Here is a 16,510-nt window from a genome sequence, read left to right as displayed (position 1 = left end):
ATCTTTACTTTGTTTTCTCGTGCATAAATTTTTTTGGAAATTCTTTGAAATTACATTGTGATATTAGAAATAATAAGAATTTCTTCTAATAAATCATTTATCTATTTATCATACATGAACTTTGTGTATTCTTGTGATTTGCTATTGCATTATTGCATGTACACTTGTATTATTGTTATTTTGTGGTATTCCATGATTAATTAATTAATTGTCATAATTCTCTTTATTGGTTAAGTAGAGACCGTAAGTAGATAGGCTTAGAGGGATGCTACGTACGGCTTATTATCATACCTTCTCAATAGGCAACTTGACCTCGAATCCGTTTTTGGTTTGCAGACTTGTCCTCTTTCTAAATAAGGAGTTAAATAAGATTTTCTTTCTTATTTTGTTTTCCCTTTTAAAAATAAATTAAAATAAGTGACGAGTACAAATTTTCAAAAATCAAAATTATCAAATTGGAATGTACATGAAATGTGGGTTCACACTCATTCACAAGTTGTAATATAACAAATTTTCATATTTTATAATAACAATATTATTTTTACTAGAAGACAAATAAGGATTTAACACAATTTATTACATTAAAATATAATAAGACATTATCTCTTAAAGAATAAAAATAATGGCTAAAGCAAAAGAAATGATTAATTAAATCACAATATATGCAATAGTGTATTTGAAAAAGAAGATATCATGTTGTAGAAAGTGTGTTATAGAATAAAGGAATTAGAAGGAGAAGAAATTAGAAGAAGAAGAAATAAAATCCTAATAGTAAGTTGAAACTTAAGGGATTGGTTGGGTTGATGGCTAATTCGAGTTTTATTTTGAATAATTGTTCTTTTACAAAATTGAGATAAATAGTAACAATAATAAGAGATATTGATAAGTTTTAAAAGAATAAACAAATAAGGATTAAAAACCTATCACATTTTAAGATACATATTGAAAATATAAATTATATCATATAATTATTATTTTCAAAATGAAAAATATCTTAGTTATTATTATTAAAGTGAAATATTGAAGGTAAATACATGAAAAAACCCGCATCATTGTCATCCATATTCCCCATATTCTCCATCTATTCGTTGTATTTTAAATTATTTCTTAAAATACTATAAGAAAATATTTTAGACACTTTAAATTTATTTTAAAATTTTATTTTGTTTAAAAAAATATATATGTTGATTCTTGAGTTAAAAAAAACACTATTTCAGCACAAAATTCATCACATGTGACTTTAAAAAGTAAAAACTGTTTTTAACCCCTTTCCAAAATGAAAGCTTATGGTAGGTAATTGCAATAATCTCACAAACACCAGCACATCACTAGTTCACAACGTTCCTTAATTTATGGCCAGAAATTGCACTTCTAGATGAAAATTGGACTAGATTTTTAACCTCATTCTGTTCTGGTAAAACAATTCCTCAACAAGAAACAAAACTACTGGTTAGAGAGTTTATTTGAAGCAGTACAAGAAGAAGGTGGGTTAGTAGAGACTCTTTTGACTTTCCCTTCAAGCATAAAAGCCTTGTAGGTGACTGATGGAACCACCTGGGAACCACCCCAGGCAGTTTCAAACTCTTTCACCACCCGTTCCGATAACAGGTCTACGCCTTGGTCCTTAGCCGTGGTTACTGCAGCCCATGACCTCAACATCCTCAAAAACCCATCAAATGACAACTTCTTGTGTATATCCAATGACACTGGCTGGCCCTCACGCCCCAACCCCACACTCTCAAAAGGGAACGGCAGAGTCTTGTAACCATCAACAAATATGCATTGGATCTTTTCATTCCAGAAGGTAAGAGTGGTGTCGTGGAAGCGCTTCATCACTGGGTCAAATGTAGGACTAACTGCAATGTCATTGTAGCCCCAAACAGCAAATACACCCCCTGGCTTTCTTAGCAGGCGAGCTACTAGAGGGTAGAAGGTTGGGAGGTCGAACCAGTGGACAGCTTGAGCCACAGTCACCAAATCAACCGAACCCTCGCCCCCTATCAACCTCACTATTTCATCATCGGGGAGAGATAAGGGGGTGTGAAGGTATTTGACCCGGGGATGTGGAATGGCACATTTCAGTTGGGCTTCGCTCACATCAGTCGCAATCACCTGCTCATAATGCTCAGCTACCTGCCAACATAACATGTGTTTATGATTTGAATTGCTTCATCACAACCCCTTTTCTCCATGAGTAAATTTAATTGGCACTTTTAACATCAATATGCCCAAGAAAATAAATCTAATATGCTGAAGGAAAATGCAGGAAAAGGAATTAATCAATCTAAAATTTTCTATTTCATAGGTGTAGAGAAAAATTAAAAGGAACCGCATCAGGTGATTTAGGGTAAATAAATCACAACATGAGCAAATAAAGATGAGTTTAATCAAATAAAATTAGAGACAGGGAGAGAGGCAGGAGAAAGGACTGACACCGAGAGCTGCTTGACCGTTGCCCATGCCGACATCCCAAGCCAAAGAGTGTTGTGGAGTGAGAGCGGCCAACATAGAATACCAGTGTGGGGGATAATTAGGGCGAGCATCCAAGTAGATCTCCGCCTGCTTGTTGAACAGCCCTGCCATTCTTCCCTATTCTTGTTATGGGGAATGTGCCGGTGCCACTCCGTTTTTATATTTCATTTGCTTGCCTTTGCTCTCGGGGCTGATGCCTTTTACGAAAAGCGACGTTCATTAAGGTAAAAAATATTGTTGACCACTGTGGATGTATAAAAAATAATTAAATTGAAAAAAATGTAAAAATTTGAGGTACAAACAAGGATGAAAGTTTCCATTTTTTTCGCCGAAATTTCGGGTTTCGGTGGTCGGCGATACGAAAGAGGGGGGCGAAATGTCGATGGGAGAAATTTCGCCAAATTTCGGTTAAAATCGGCGAAAAAATTGCCGAAAAATGGATGCAGACGAAAATCGGCGAAATCTTCAAAAAATAGCCGGACACTGCAATTTATCGGCGAATTTTCGGTTTGTATAGCCGATTTTTTACCGATTTTTCTGAAAATTTCCCGATATTTCCTACCAGTCCAGCCCGCGCACAGGTGACAAAATCTGATCATGATTTGCAGGCAAAGGTTGTGTTTTTTAGCCTGGCTCAAAAATCGTGGATTTAGGGTTCGTGAAATTTAAATCCAATGGCACAAAAGCAAAGCGACCCCTAGAACAGATCCAGAAAACACAGGAAGCAAAAAATAAAAAGCAATCTTTCTGGTTTTCCTGGGGGGTTTTGCATGGATTTTCTCGGAAATCAAACGAGGATGAATTTTCCCAGAAATCGAATGGCGGATGGATTTTCATGGGAATCAAACGGGGTTGCAGAAAAATGAAAATAAATAACAAGATTAGATTAGTACCGGGGAGGATTGAGAGTGGCAGAGGAAAATAGGGCCTTTTTAGGGATTCTCTCGTCTGGAGGGCAACTTCAGAAAAGGGCTTCGGGCTTCTTGATGCCCGAGTGAGAGAAGTGGGTGGCCTTTTTATTTTTAGATTTAGTAGAGATTAAAAAAAAAAAAGGAAACATATCATGAGAACAATTTTCCTCTCTCTATATAAATAATTATTAATTATTTATGATTAAATCACTACTATGGATTAAAATTAATTTAATAAGATAAATTATTAATAATTTTAATTATTTAAATAAATTAATGTTAATAAAAGAAAGTTGTTACCACGTATTTTTAATAAAATTTTAGAAATTAGATCTTAAATAAAATATTTTATTGATATTTCAATTTGGACCCCAGTGCATTGGATGGTCCAAATTGAAACTGGATGTGATCCAATAGTCAAAATTGAACCTCAAGCTATGTGATAATATGTATAAATTATTGATATTTACTAAAATAAGTTTGTCATGAAACTTCATAATGAGTGTATAAGTACAACTAATATAATATAATTATGCTTAATATCACAAATCATATTATATATATATATATATATATATCAAATTCTTCACAAAAACAACTTTAAATTATTTATTATATTTTTAATTACATTAACACGAGGTTTTTTTACATTTCCATAAGTTTTGATCAATTTTTTACTTATCAAAATTTTTTTTCAAAATATCCGTCGATATTTCACCGATATATCCGATATATCCGTAAAATCAAGTTACCGATATATCCGTGATTACCGATATTTTCATCATTGGGTACAAAGAATGTGAGAAACCTTTGTCACATTCTTTGTACCGTCTTAAATTTTTTCATATTTGATTTTTTTTTAAATAATTTCTAAGCCTAGTTAGTATGAATAAACAATATTATTCCATTTACAAGTGAAAAAAAAAAATTTAAAAAAAATATAAAGTTTTGAGGGTACGAAGAATATGAGAAATGGTAATGCAAAATAGACAACCCAACATCAAGCTCACAAGGAAACATAGAAATTAAAGAATTTAAAATGAATTTTCTAGTACATACATAGAGTCAACAAATAACTCTCAAACATAACAGAAAAAAATTATGAACAGTGTAAAATCGAAGATAACAAGGAATATGGAGTGAACTTACCTCAGAAGTATTTCCCAATACACTTCTCTTGCTCCCGAGAAACCAGAAAAATCCCCCTATATGCTTATAAATGGTAGGAAAAGAAACCGAGATTAGACATAAAGACGAGAAAAAAAAAAATAACCTTCAAAGACACGATATAGTTGAAAGGAAATCAAATTATTCTCATACCAAATCAAATAAATGAGAAATAGACAACCCAACATCAAACTCACAAATAAACATAGAAATCAACGGATTCAAAATGAATTCTCTAAATTCGACATTATCTCTTAAAAATAAAAATAATGGCTAAAACAATGTCAATGATTAATTAAATCACAATATATGCAATATTATATTTGAAAAAGGAGATTAGGATAAAAAAAAATATTGGCTTTATTTTAAATAATTGTCTTTTACAAAATTAAGATAAATAGTAATAATAATAAGAGGTATTGATAAGTTTTTAAAAAAATAAACAAATAAAGATTAAAAAATAAAGAACTTGTTATATTACAAACCTATCACATTTTAAGATACATATTGAAAATATAAATTATATTATATAATTATTATTTTCAATATGAAAAATATCTTAGTTACTATGATTTATCATAATAGAAAAGTGGAATATTGAAGGTAGGTATCCAAAAAATCCCTGTCTCATTGGCAACCCTATTCTCAATATTCTCCATCTATTCATTGTATTTTTAATTATTTCTTAAAATACTATAAGAAAATATTTCAGACACTTTAAATTTATTTTTAAAATTTTATTTTGTTTTAGATATATATATATATATATATATATATATATATATATATATATTATAATATGTTGATTCTGGGGTTAAAAAAACACTATTTTCAGCACAAAATTCTTCAAATGTGATTTTAAAAATTGAAGAACTTTTTTTTTTCTTTTTGAAGAATAAAAACTGTTTTTAACCCCCTGCCAAAATGAAAGCTTATGGTAGGTAATTGCAATAATCACACAAGTAGTTCACAACGTTCCTTAATTTATGGCCAGAAATTGCACTTTCAGATGAAATTGGACTAGATTTTTAACCTCACCTCATTCTGTTCTGGTAAAACAATTCCTCAACAAGAAAGAAAACTGCTGTTTAGAGAGTTTATTTGAAGCAGTACAACAAGAAGGTGGGTTATTAGAGACTGACGGTTACAGCTTGACTTTCCCTGCAAGCATAAAAGCGTTGTAGGTGACTGATGGAACCACCCGGGAGCCACCCCAGGCAGTTTCAAACTCTTTCACCACCCGTTCCGATAACAGGTCTATGCCTCGGTCCTTAGCCGTGGTTACTGCAGACCATGACCTCAACATCCTCAAAAACCCATCAAATGACAACTTCTTGGGTATGTCCAGTGACACTGGCTGGCCCTCACACCCCAAGCCCACACTCTCAAAAGGGAACGGCAGAGTCTTGTACCCATCAAATATGTATTGGATCTTTTCATTCCAGAAGGGAAGAGTGGTGTCGTGGAAGCGCTTCATCACTGGGTCAAACGTAGGACTAACTGCAATGTCATTGTAGCCCCAAACAGCAAATACACCCCCTGGCTTTCTTAGCAGGCGAGCTACTAGAGGGTAGAAGGTTGGGAGGTCGAACCAGTGGACAGCTTGAGCCACAGTCACCAAATCAACCGAGCCCTCGCCCCCTATCAACCTCACTATTTCATCATCGGGGAGAGATAAGGGGGTGTGAAGGTATTTGACCCGGGGATGTGGAATGGCACATTTCAGTTGGGCTTCGCTCACATCAGTCGCAATCACCTGCTCATAATGCTCAGCTACCTGCCAACATAACATCTGTTTATGATTTGAATTACTTCATCACAACCCCTTAATGTTGAACATCAGAACCCTTTTAACATCAATATGCCCAAGAAAATAAATCTAATATGCTGAAAGAAAATGCAGGAAAAGGAATTAATCGATCTAAAATTTCCTATTTCATAGGTGTAGAGAAAAATTAAAAGGAACCGCATCAGGTGATTTAGGGTAAATAAATCACAACATGAGCAAATAAAGATGAGTTTAATCAAATAAAATTAGAGATAGAGGGAGAGAGGCAGGAGAAAGGACTGACACCGAGAGCGGCTTGACCGTTGCCGGTGCCGACATCCCAAGCCAAAGAGTGGTGCGGAGTGAGAGCGGCCAACTTAGAATACCAGTGCGAGGGATAATTAGGGCGAGCATCCAAGTAGATCTCCGCCTGCTTGTCGAACAACCCCGCCATTCTTCCCTATTCTTGCTACGGCGAATGTGCCGGTGCCACTCCGTTTTTATATTTCATTCGCCTGCCTTTTCTGTCAAGGGCTGACGCCTTCCAGGAAAAGCGACGTTCATTAAAGCCAAAAATATTGCTGACCACTGTGGATATATAAAAAAGTATCATTCTATGGTAGCGTAAGGTGTCTCCACTTTCTGACCAATAAAAATATGACACAGTTAAAGTTACGTGAATAAAAAATTGAAAAAAACCAATCCTACAATTAAAGCAATCTCATGTGCCTCACGTTTAAATTATCTTTACAAAAACTATAAAATATTTCAAATTTTCTAAAAAATAAAAATTTTATAAAATAAAAATTGTAATTTATTTTATGATATAAAGTTATAACACTAGGATATTGTGAAAAAATCACTTATAAATAAATTAAAATAAGTGCTTATTGTTAAAAATTAGAATAGTGATATGTAAATTATTAATATTAAGCTGACGAATCGATTAGAATAGTGAAGGATATGAAGAATATTATTAATATTATTTTTTTTAAAAAATTATGATATTTTTAATCATTAATTAGCCAATAAATAATATTATTGTATTTTTAAGTAGAAAAAAAAATCTTAAAATGGAAAAAAGTGTAAAATATCAAGGGTATGAAAAATATGGGGAAATGTTTGAATAATGTGAGGGAATCCTTATATTCTTTGTACCCTCTCCAATTTTTTAGTATTTTATTTTTTAAATTTTTTTAAGGATATTTTGAGTCATGGTCATCCCTTGGAGGAGACCAAACATCCTTTTTCACATTGGAGCATGAGACATGATTGGTATATTTCATCTGGTATACTTTACATAGGGGCATACCCCTCTCAGTTGATGATGGTTTTTGTGGCATAACCATTCCTAGGAGGTGATCGGTTTCTTCTTTACATTGAAGTATGAGATATGACTGGGTGATTTGATTGGATGTGTTTATATGAGAGCATAACCCTCTCATTGGTATTGATGGATTTTTGAGTGATTGGATCATGGCGCACACTTGTGAGAGCTATATTGGTTCTTAAGTATTTCAGAGATCGCCTTACACTGGGGCATAACCCTCTTATTAGCGATTGATCTTAGAGATACTAGTTTACATCGGGTCATAATCATGTCAAAGTGCATTTTTTTAGGCATACCAATTTGTTTGATCTTTTTCACATTGGAACATGATCTTTCTTTAGACCATGCCATATACTTTCTTCACGTTACCACAATGACTTTAAGGAGTGGAGATTCATTTTGATCAGATGATGTTTGATTGATTGTACTCCTCTCATTGATGTTGGATTTGGAGACGCTTACACTGGAGCATAGCCTATTCATCGGTGATGGATTTTGTGAGACATTTTATGCCAGACACATACTCCCCAGAGATTATCTTGCACTTAGGGCTTACTAATTTTGAGAGGATGCATTCATACTAGGGCATAGCCATCTTACTAATTTTGACATTGAGACTCGACCTTTTGTTTATGATTGCTATTTTTATGGATTATAGAGTTGTTGACATCCTGGGTTTAGTCTTCTCAGCATACTTAGTTTGATTTGAATATCCACTTACCTTTGTTACACACCCGACATTTCAAGTTTGACATTGTTACACCCACATCCATCATTTAAGAGCCTAACAGATATTGAGTCTACTTATCTCACTATTGAGCATGACCTCATTCCATTCTCTTGATTAGGGGAGGATGCTGATTAGTCTTGAGTTTTCACATGCCTTTGGGCATTAGGTTCAACATCTTCCATGATGGCATGGTATATTAGATTGTTGATGTATTTGTGATGATGTTTTCATATTGATTGTTGATATGTTGTGTCTTGCTTTGCTTACATTTTAGACTTGGAGTCTTAGTCAGCATTTGTCTGGTCCATTATTTTAGTTTTGCTTTGTTAGCATAGTTTCTGTGATATGTGGCCTTATTTAAGCATTTATTAATTGATGTTAGACTTTTTCATTGCATCATCGTTGAGCATATCCTAGAGTGTCTTGTATGGTGACATTCTGTGTCTTATATTGGTTACTATCTTACACTGGGGCATACCCCCATCCTTGAGTTCATTAAATCTTTTGCAAATTTTCTCACTACTTGATCTATTTCTTGATCTTTGCAAGCCATCATACTGGGGCATACCCACTTTAGCACTCTTCTATAGGGGCATTACCCCTTCTTAGGGGCATTACCCCTTCTTTGGGTTTATCACATCTCATGCTGATTTCATGGTTGTTAGACCCATTTGTCAATCTTTATGAGTTATCACCTAGTGCATCCCCCTACATTCAATTTGTTTAGGACATCCTCTTTCCGTCAATTTGTTTAGGGTGTCATTTTTTTTCCAGTGATTCTCACCACCATAGATCAGACATCTATGGGTCTCGATCATTTTTACCACCATAGATCAGACATCTATGGCCATTTTAGATTCACCACCATAGATTAGACATCTATGGGAATTTTAGATTCACCATCATGGATTTTTATTTATGGGCCTTGATCAGTTTTCACCACCACAAATCAAACATCTATGGGCATTTTAGATTCACCACCCTAGATTTTCATCTATGGGTCTCGATTAGTTTTCACCATCATAAATCAGACATCTATGGGCCTTGATCAGTATTCACTACCATAGATTGTGTATATATAGGCTTTTGTTACAGTTATATCACCATCATAGATTTTCATCTATGAGCATTTGTTTTAGTTATCTTACCACCATAAATCAGACATCTATGGGCATTTTAGTTTCACCACCATAGATTATCATCTATGGGCCTTGATCAGTTTTCACCACCATAGATCAGACATCTATGGGAATTTCAGATTCACCACCATAGATTTTTGTCTATGAGCATTTGTTTCAGTTATCTCACCACCATAGATCAAACATCTATGGGCATTTCAGATTCACCACCATAGATGAAAATCTATGGACCTTGATTAGTTTTCATCACCATAGATTGGATATCTATGAGTCTTTCAGATTCACCACCATAGATTTTCATCTATGGTATTTGATCAGTTTATTACCACCATGGATCGAACATCTATAGGCATTTCAGATTCACCACCATAGATTGTGTATCTATGAGCATTTCAGATTCACCACCATAGATTGTGTATCTATGAGCATTTCAAATTCACCACCATAGATTGTGTATCTATGGGCATTTGTTACAGTTATCTCACCATTATGGATTTTCATCTATGAACATTTGTTTCAATTATCTCACCACCATAGATTGGACATCTATGGGCATTTCAATTAATTCACCACCACAGTTTTCATCCTTGGGCCTTTGAGATTATCGCCACCATAGATTTTTATTTGTGGGCATTTGAGAATTTCACCACCATAGATTGGCATCTATGGGCATTTTAGTTGTATCACCACCGTAGAACTTCACCTGTAGGCTTTCTGATTTAGTGTTTAGAGTTAGCTTTTTGGTTTGGCTTCTAAAGCCATTATTTTCTCAGTTTTAGCGTTTAGAGTCAATCTTGTCATTCAAAGCCATAGCTCCTGATATTCATGATCACTAGCATTACATGCTTTATTCTCGTAGTTTCACATTCCATCTTACTTCTCTTTTCGTTGCATATGTGCTTCTCACTTCATCATGATATTATAGAGTTTCTTCTCATATTTTGTGCAGGATATAGCTCTGTGAGATTGTAGCTTGTGTCTTGATTGTATTATTGGATACCTTATGCCTTGTGTCATCGTATGGTACACGTATGGTTTTTTTTCTTTAGTACACTTTCGTTCTTATGCTCTTTAGTGGTTTGACTGCTACTCAATTTTGACATCGATTTTGAGCCACTTTTAAAGGCCTTTTTAGAGGGAGTTATAGATCGATAGTGTAACTTTAGGGGCATCTTAGGAGTTTTCGTTCTTGTCATTTTTGTAAGGTTTTAGAGTCTTTTTATTCTTGTTTTAGTTTAAGAGAGCCTGTGTCATACTAGGACAAATTTGATGGTCTTTCTTTTTCTTCGACAAAGTCCACTTTGTTTCATTCGTATATACACTCACTTTACTTGTAGACTCTACCGAAAATGGGCATATTTGTAAACCCCAAAATTTGTCACAGTTAATTTATTTATTTATTTATTATTATATTTTTAAACACAATATTTTAAACCTATTTTATTTTAATTTTTAATTTTCAATTTTAATTTTATTGTTATTATTATTATTATTATTTATTTTTATTTATGTATTTATTTATTTTCTCTTTTTCTTCCCATTCTCTCTCTCTTATCCCCACGACAACCCCCACTTACCTTTTTTTCCCCCCTCATTTTTTCTCTTTTTTCCCATTTCTTTCCCCATTTTCCATTTTGTCTTTCTTCTTTTCTTTTTCCCCACACCCATATCCTTTATTTTCTCCTTATTTCTCTCCCACTCATCTCTTGTACCCTTCATACCCACAACGTGGTCGTCCTCTCATATCATTGTCGGTGGCCCCACGATGCTAGTGACAACCATTTTGCTCCGATCACTCCCTTGTTTCTTTTTCATTTTTCTTTCTTTCTTTCTTTCTTTTTTTCTCTCTCTCTATTTTTCTCTCTTTCTCTCTTTCTTTCCCTCCCCCTCTCTCCCTCATCCCCATGATGGCTGCCCATCTCACCATTGCCGACAGACACTACCGGTGACTCCACTACAGTGGCACCATTGTTGGCGATGCCACTGTCGATCAATAGTCTCCTCCACCGCCGGCGGCTACCCTTCATCTCCGACCATATCTTCCATCTCTCTATATTTCTCTCCCTCTCTTTTTTCACTCCACCCCGACACTCATTATTTCCACTTTCATTTTGGAGGCTTTAAAAAAATGGTAAGTAACCATTTCTTTCTTCCTTCCTTTTGATTTCTACAGTACTTTTTTTGGAGACTTAGGTTTTGTTTGTTTGAGATTTGGATTGTGTTTACAGGCTTTAAGGATATTGGGCTTACATGGTTATTGATTTAGGTTACAGATTTGTGTGATTTGGGCTTACATATTATTGGATATTGTTATTTGATTTTTTATGCTTGGGTTTTTCTTGGTGTTTCAACAGGTGTTTTGGCACTGTGCTGAGAATTGGAGAAACATGGAAGCAGTTGGGGCAAGTGAAGATAAGGCATGAGTTGAGCTAGCTGAGGACTAGAACTTTTGGATTAAAAAGGAAAAAAAATGAGCAGAAAAGGCAGAGAGAGGGGGGGTGACGCCTTTGGAAGGACGAGATATCCCTCTATGTGTATTTTTCTGTGAGTGTTTGAGAGTTGGGATTTTTTTTAGCTTCATTTTGAAAGCTTTTGAGGGCCATTACTATTATTGGGACTGCACTTCTAAGGTTATTTAATAATCCTTGTCCTAATTTTTGTTGTATATATTTGTTTTAATTTTTTCCCTATATAATGGACTTGTTTAGATTTTTATTGTGAATATCCATTTAATTTGTTATTCATGGATTTGTTTTATTTGTTATTTGTATTTGATATGCTCGATTAGCCTTTGTTCATTTATTTATTGTTAATGAAGAATGTATGAAAAGTGTAATTTATTTGTGTTTTATATGGTAGAATAATCCTATCATGAGATAATGTTTTTTTTTTTGTTTGAAAAATATTTATTTTTTTTCTTTGCACCAAAATTAATTTGGAGTAAAAATTTAATTCTTTTAAATAAATATTTGTTTACTAATCTAAAATCTTTGTTTGATAAGGTTTTTTATTATTAATAATAAATAAAAACCATTTGCTAAAATTATATCACAAACTTTTTCTTGTATAAATAAAACTCTTCAAAACAAAAAAATTGAAAATCTGATTTTTAATAAAAGTAAGGAAAAAGAAGTTTTTTTAGAATAAAACTAAAGAAAAAAAACCCTTTTAATAAAATGAAATTTCTCTTTTTAACATAAATCTTCTTTTAATAAATTATTTAAAAATAATGATAATAAATCTTTTTTTTATAATTTGTTATTACGTTTTTAACAAATTTGAAATTGTCAAAACCATTTTTAATAGATATGAGATAAGCCAAATTCCTTTTTGATAAACTTATATTTTATTCATTTATTTATTTATTTAAGGAAAATTAAAATTCTTTTTTTTTTCTTTCTTTCCAATTAAATTTGTAAAAGATTTTCTTTAAACAAGTATTAAACAAAAATTCTTTTGGATAAACTAATAAAATAAATCTCTTTTGGAAGCCAAGATGATGTCTTTGTAAATAAAGTTATGAAAATGTTTTTTTTTTTGAAATAAAAGACAAATTAAAATTTATTCTTAGATAAATTTATAAAAAAAAATTCCTTTTTTTTTTCATAAATAAAATAATAAGCAGTTTCTTTTAAATAAAATTGAATTGAAATTTTTTTAACACAAAATCTTAAAAATCTTTTTTGTTATGGTGAAAGTCAAATAAAATTCATCTATTTTTAAATAAATTGTGAAAATATAAATTCTCTTATTAAACAAAATATAAAATTTTGAAGTTCCTTTTTTTTAATCAATAATCAAATTGTATTACTCTTATGAATAAAACTTGAAAATTCATTTTTAAATAAAACTAGACAAACTTTCTTTTAGTTTTTTTTATTACTTTTAGTCCTAATAAAATTGAATAAACCATTTTTTTCAATAATTTTAATTTTTTTTAATAAAATCAAACAATAAATAACTTCTGGAAGAAAAAAAAAGGATTGAAACATTTCTGTAATTAATTTTGAAAAAATATGTGTTTCTATTAAATTTTTTTTTGTATTGATAAAATTGGATTGAATGTTATTTTTTTTTATTTTAATAAAACAGTAAAATTCTTGGTCTTTTTTTAATTGAAACATTTTTCATTGATAAAGTTATAATTTTTTTTTTAATAATTTATAAAAAAAAACATTTTTTCTTAAATAAGGATTAAATTTGAAATACTTTGTAAATAAAATTGTAAAAATTCATATTTTCATAACAATCATTTCTTTGTAAATAAAATCATTTTTTTTCTTTTTATATACATTATTTTTAATAAATTCTTTTAATAGTATTAAGTGTAAATAACTTTTTTTGAAAATTAAATACAAATGAAATTGAATCAAATCATTAATTGAAAATAAATTGAAACTTTTTTTTCGTAAATAAATAAATTGAAATCATTAATTCAAAATTGTTTTTAATAAAAGCCTTTGAAATTTCTTGAAAACTAATTTTTTTTAATATCTTTTTTTTTATTTAGTTCAATAAATCATTTTGCATAATTTTCTTGTCATTTATTTTGTGTATTCTTGTAATCATATTTTATCGTTATTTCTGTGTACATTGATTTTTACCATGACTTGTACATACTCATTTGCGTGATTATTTTTCTTGATATCCATAATTAATTAATTGAATGCCGCAATTCCCTTAATTTGTTTAGTAGAAATCATATGTATACGAGCTTAGAGGGGTGTTATGGCTCATCACCGTACCTTCTCAATAGGTAAACTGACCCTCGGACCCAGACTTGTTTTTCCTTTAGGAGTCACACTTAGGGTTTTTCTTTCTTATTTTGTTTTTTCCTTTTAAAAATAAAATAAAAATTAATTATGACTCCAAGTTTTTTTTTAAAAAAAAAAATCAATTTTTCACACATAAATGAAAAGTGGGTCTCACCATTCAAGTGGGAATGCACATGAAAAAACACGGGTCCACAAGTTTGTTTTTAAAAATTGTTTCTAGAGAACATTGCTCAAACAATGTTAGAAATTTTTAAAATTAATTTTTTTATTTTAAAATTAGAAAATTGTTTTTAAATCATATGACCAAATATACTCTATTTTTCAGAATTGTTTTTGAAAACGGTTACCAAATAAGCCCCAATACACAACTTGAATAAAAAAAAAATGATGCAACATGAATTTTCCTTGACAAGGAATGGGAACTATGCCCTTGAATGAGGCATATCAAATATTAGGGGGAGTGGATATTTTTTCACCCTAACGTGATGTTGGAGAATAAAGTGTTGTATTCCCTTCCATGCTTTCTTGTCTGATGCAATATTTTGAACTTGAGGATTTATCTTTCTGGAGATTATCATCTGCAAAATGTGGGTTATGAAACTTGGAATTCTACCTCCATTTCTCGCTTTCCTGTCATGATAAATCATAATAACTAGATATAGTTATTATTTTCAATATTTATTTTAAAATGTAATATGTTCATAACCTAACAAATTATTTATATTTTTAATCATTATTTATTTCAATTTATTTTTTAATTATCAGTACCTCTTACAATAGTATTATTAATATTTATTTTAAATTTTATAGAATATAATATATTCAAAATAAATGAATACAAAAAAATAATTTTTTTAATCATATCTTCTTTTTAAAATATAATTTTTGCATATTGTGATTTAAGTAATCATTTTTTATCCATTACTTTTATTATTATATTACTATGTAATAAATTAACTATGCTTAATTTTTTTATCTTTATTAAAAATAATATAATACATTTATTATATAATCTATAATAAATAATAATCTATATATTATTATATAATATAATAAATGGTGCTCAATGTAATATATTATAATTTCAAATATGAATTAATATAATTTGAAAATAATATATACAATGATCTAAATTGAGTCTATTGTACCCAAGGCTCAATATGAAGGAATCAAATCTCTTATTCCAACATCTTGATGCCCGTTTTACACCTTACAGAGATTTGATTAACTTGCAAACCAAGTTTTCTTTCTTATTTTCTTCAAAACCTTCTGATTTGAGCATGTAAATTTCTTCTTCAAACTCTTCATAAAGAAACATAGTTTTCACATATAACTGCTCAAGGTGTAAATCAAATCTAGCACACATATCCAGTACTACTCGAATTGATGTAAGTCAAACAACTTGAGAAAAAATCTTGTTGAATTCAACACCTTTTTTTTAGCATATCTTTTAACCACCGATCTTACACGATATCGCTCCACTTGATCATTACTATCACGTTTGATCATATAAACCTATTTGTTTCTAATAAATTTTCTTCTAGGTGGTAGTGGCACAAGTTTCCATACCTGGTTGTTATGCAAGGCTTTAACCTCCTCTTGCATTGTTGTCGTCTATAAAGATGAATCTGAACTATTTATGACCTCCTAATAATTTGAAGGCTTTCTATCTTTTGTAAGAAGATAATATGCAACATCGATTGTCATAACAAACTTTGAGTGCTAGGAAGGTTTTCCTATTTCTCGGATTGACCACCACACTTCAGGTATCTCAAACTCAATTAATACTTCTTCATCATGCTTTAGAACTACTTTAAAAGATTCTAACTATTTTTGTTTTGACTATTTGTTTCCAATAAAACTTATAATATCTACATTTTTCATCAGTGTGATATCTACTTCTTCACTTTGTAGCATGTCTTCTATAAAGATGACATTTTTGTTGATGACAACCTTGTGAGCAATGGGATCCCACAGGTAATACCCCTTTACTCCATCAACGTACCCCAAGAATATGCATTTTCTAGATTTTGAATCTTGATTTGTTCTTTCTTGGTCATTATACATCACATAAGTAGGACACCTAAATATGTGTAAGGAAGAATAGTTCACGGGCTTACCAATCCACATCTCCACAAGTGTCTTAATCTCAATTGTTGTTGATGGGAACCTATTAATTATATAGGAGACAGTTTTGGTTGCTTCGACTTAATATGTT

At 31.3% G+C, this 16,510-nt stretch overlaps 2 protein-coding genes and 1 long non-coding RNA gene across 4 annotated transcripts; 1 reads left to right on the top strand and 2 right to left on the bottom strand.

Moving 5' to 3' along the window:
• Positions 1-1,373: 1,373 nt before the first annotated feature.
• Positions 1,374-2,706, bottom strand: LOC100256413 (uncharacterized). Its single transcript, XM_002270529.4, has 2 exons — positions 2,434-2,706; positions 1,374-2,133 (listed from the first exon to the last, which is right to left on the bottom strand). Exons 1-2 carry the CDS (start codon positions 2,581-2,583, stop codon positions 1,444-1,446), a joined length of 840 nt encoding a protein of 279 aa, XP_002270565.1. The 5' UTR covers positions 2,584-2,706; the 3' UTR covers positions 1,374-1,443.
• A 2,807-nt stretch (positions 2,707-5,513) lies between these two features.
• On the bottom strand, positions 5,514-6,889 carry LOC100249557 (uncharacterized). 2 transcript variants are annotated; one of them, XM_019220372.2, is made up of 2 exons: positions 6,623-6,889; positions 5,514-6,342 (listed from the first exon to the last, which is right to left on the bottom strand). In XM_019220372.2, the coding sequence occupies exons 1-2, from the start codon at positions 6,770-6,772 to the stop codon at positions 5,695-5,697; spliced, it is 798 nt and encodes a 265-aa protein (XP_019075917.1). In that variant the 5' UTR covers positions 6,773-6,889; the 3' UTR covers positions 5,514-5,694. The 2 variants fall into 2 exon arrangements, with proteins under 2 accessions (XP_019075917.1, XP_002274567.1); XM_002274531.5 differs by having other exon boundaries at positions 5,514-6,327.
• A 4,443-nt stretch (positions 6,890-11,332) lies between these two features.
• Positions 11,333-12,274, top strand: LOC109122774 (uncharacterized). The gene is made up of 2 exons (XR_002030269.2): positions 11,333-11,648; positions 11,872-12,274. It is a non-coding gene; the product is annotated as an uncharacterized LOC109122774 (long non-coding RNA).
• The last annotated feature ends 4,236 nt before the right edge of the window (positions 12,275-16,510 follow it).

Source organism: Vitis vinifera, chromosome 6 (assembly GCF_030704535.1).
Source record: "Vitis vinifera cultivar Pinot Noir 40024 chromosome 6, ASM3070453v1".
NCBI classification, from domain to species: domain Eukaryota; kingdom Viridiplantae; phylum Streptophyta; class Magnoliopsida; order Vitales; family Vitaceae; genus Vitis; species Vitis vinifera.
Note: the sequence above shows the minus strand (reverse complement) of the source record. Positions and strands in the feature narration are given on the sequence as shown.

Coding starts and splice junctions, on each gene's coding strand:
- LOC100256413 (XM_002270529.4), bottom strand. CDS start 2,583: ATGGCAGGGCTGTTCAACAAGCAGGCGGAGATCTACTTGGATGCTCGC. Junction 2,134..2,433: donor ACGGTCAAGCAGCTCTCGGT/GTCAGTCCTTTC, acceptor TTATGTTGGCAG/GTAGCTGAGCATTATGAGCA.
- LOC100249557 (XM_019220372.2), bottom strand. CDS start 6,772: ATGGCGGGGTTGTTCGACAAGCAGGCGGAGATCTACTTGGATGCTCGC. Junction 6,343..6,622: donor ACGGTCAAGCCGCTCTCGGT/GTCAGTCCTTTC, acceptor AATCATAAACAG/ATGTTATGTTGGCAGGTAGC.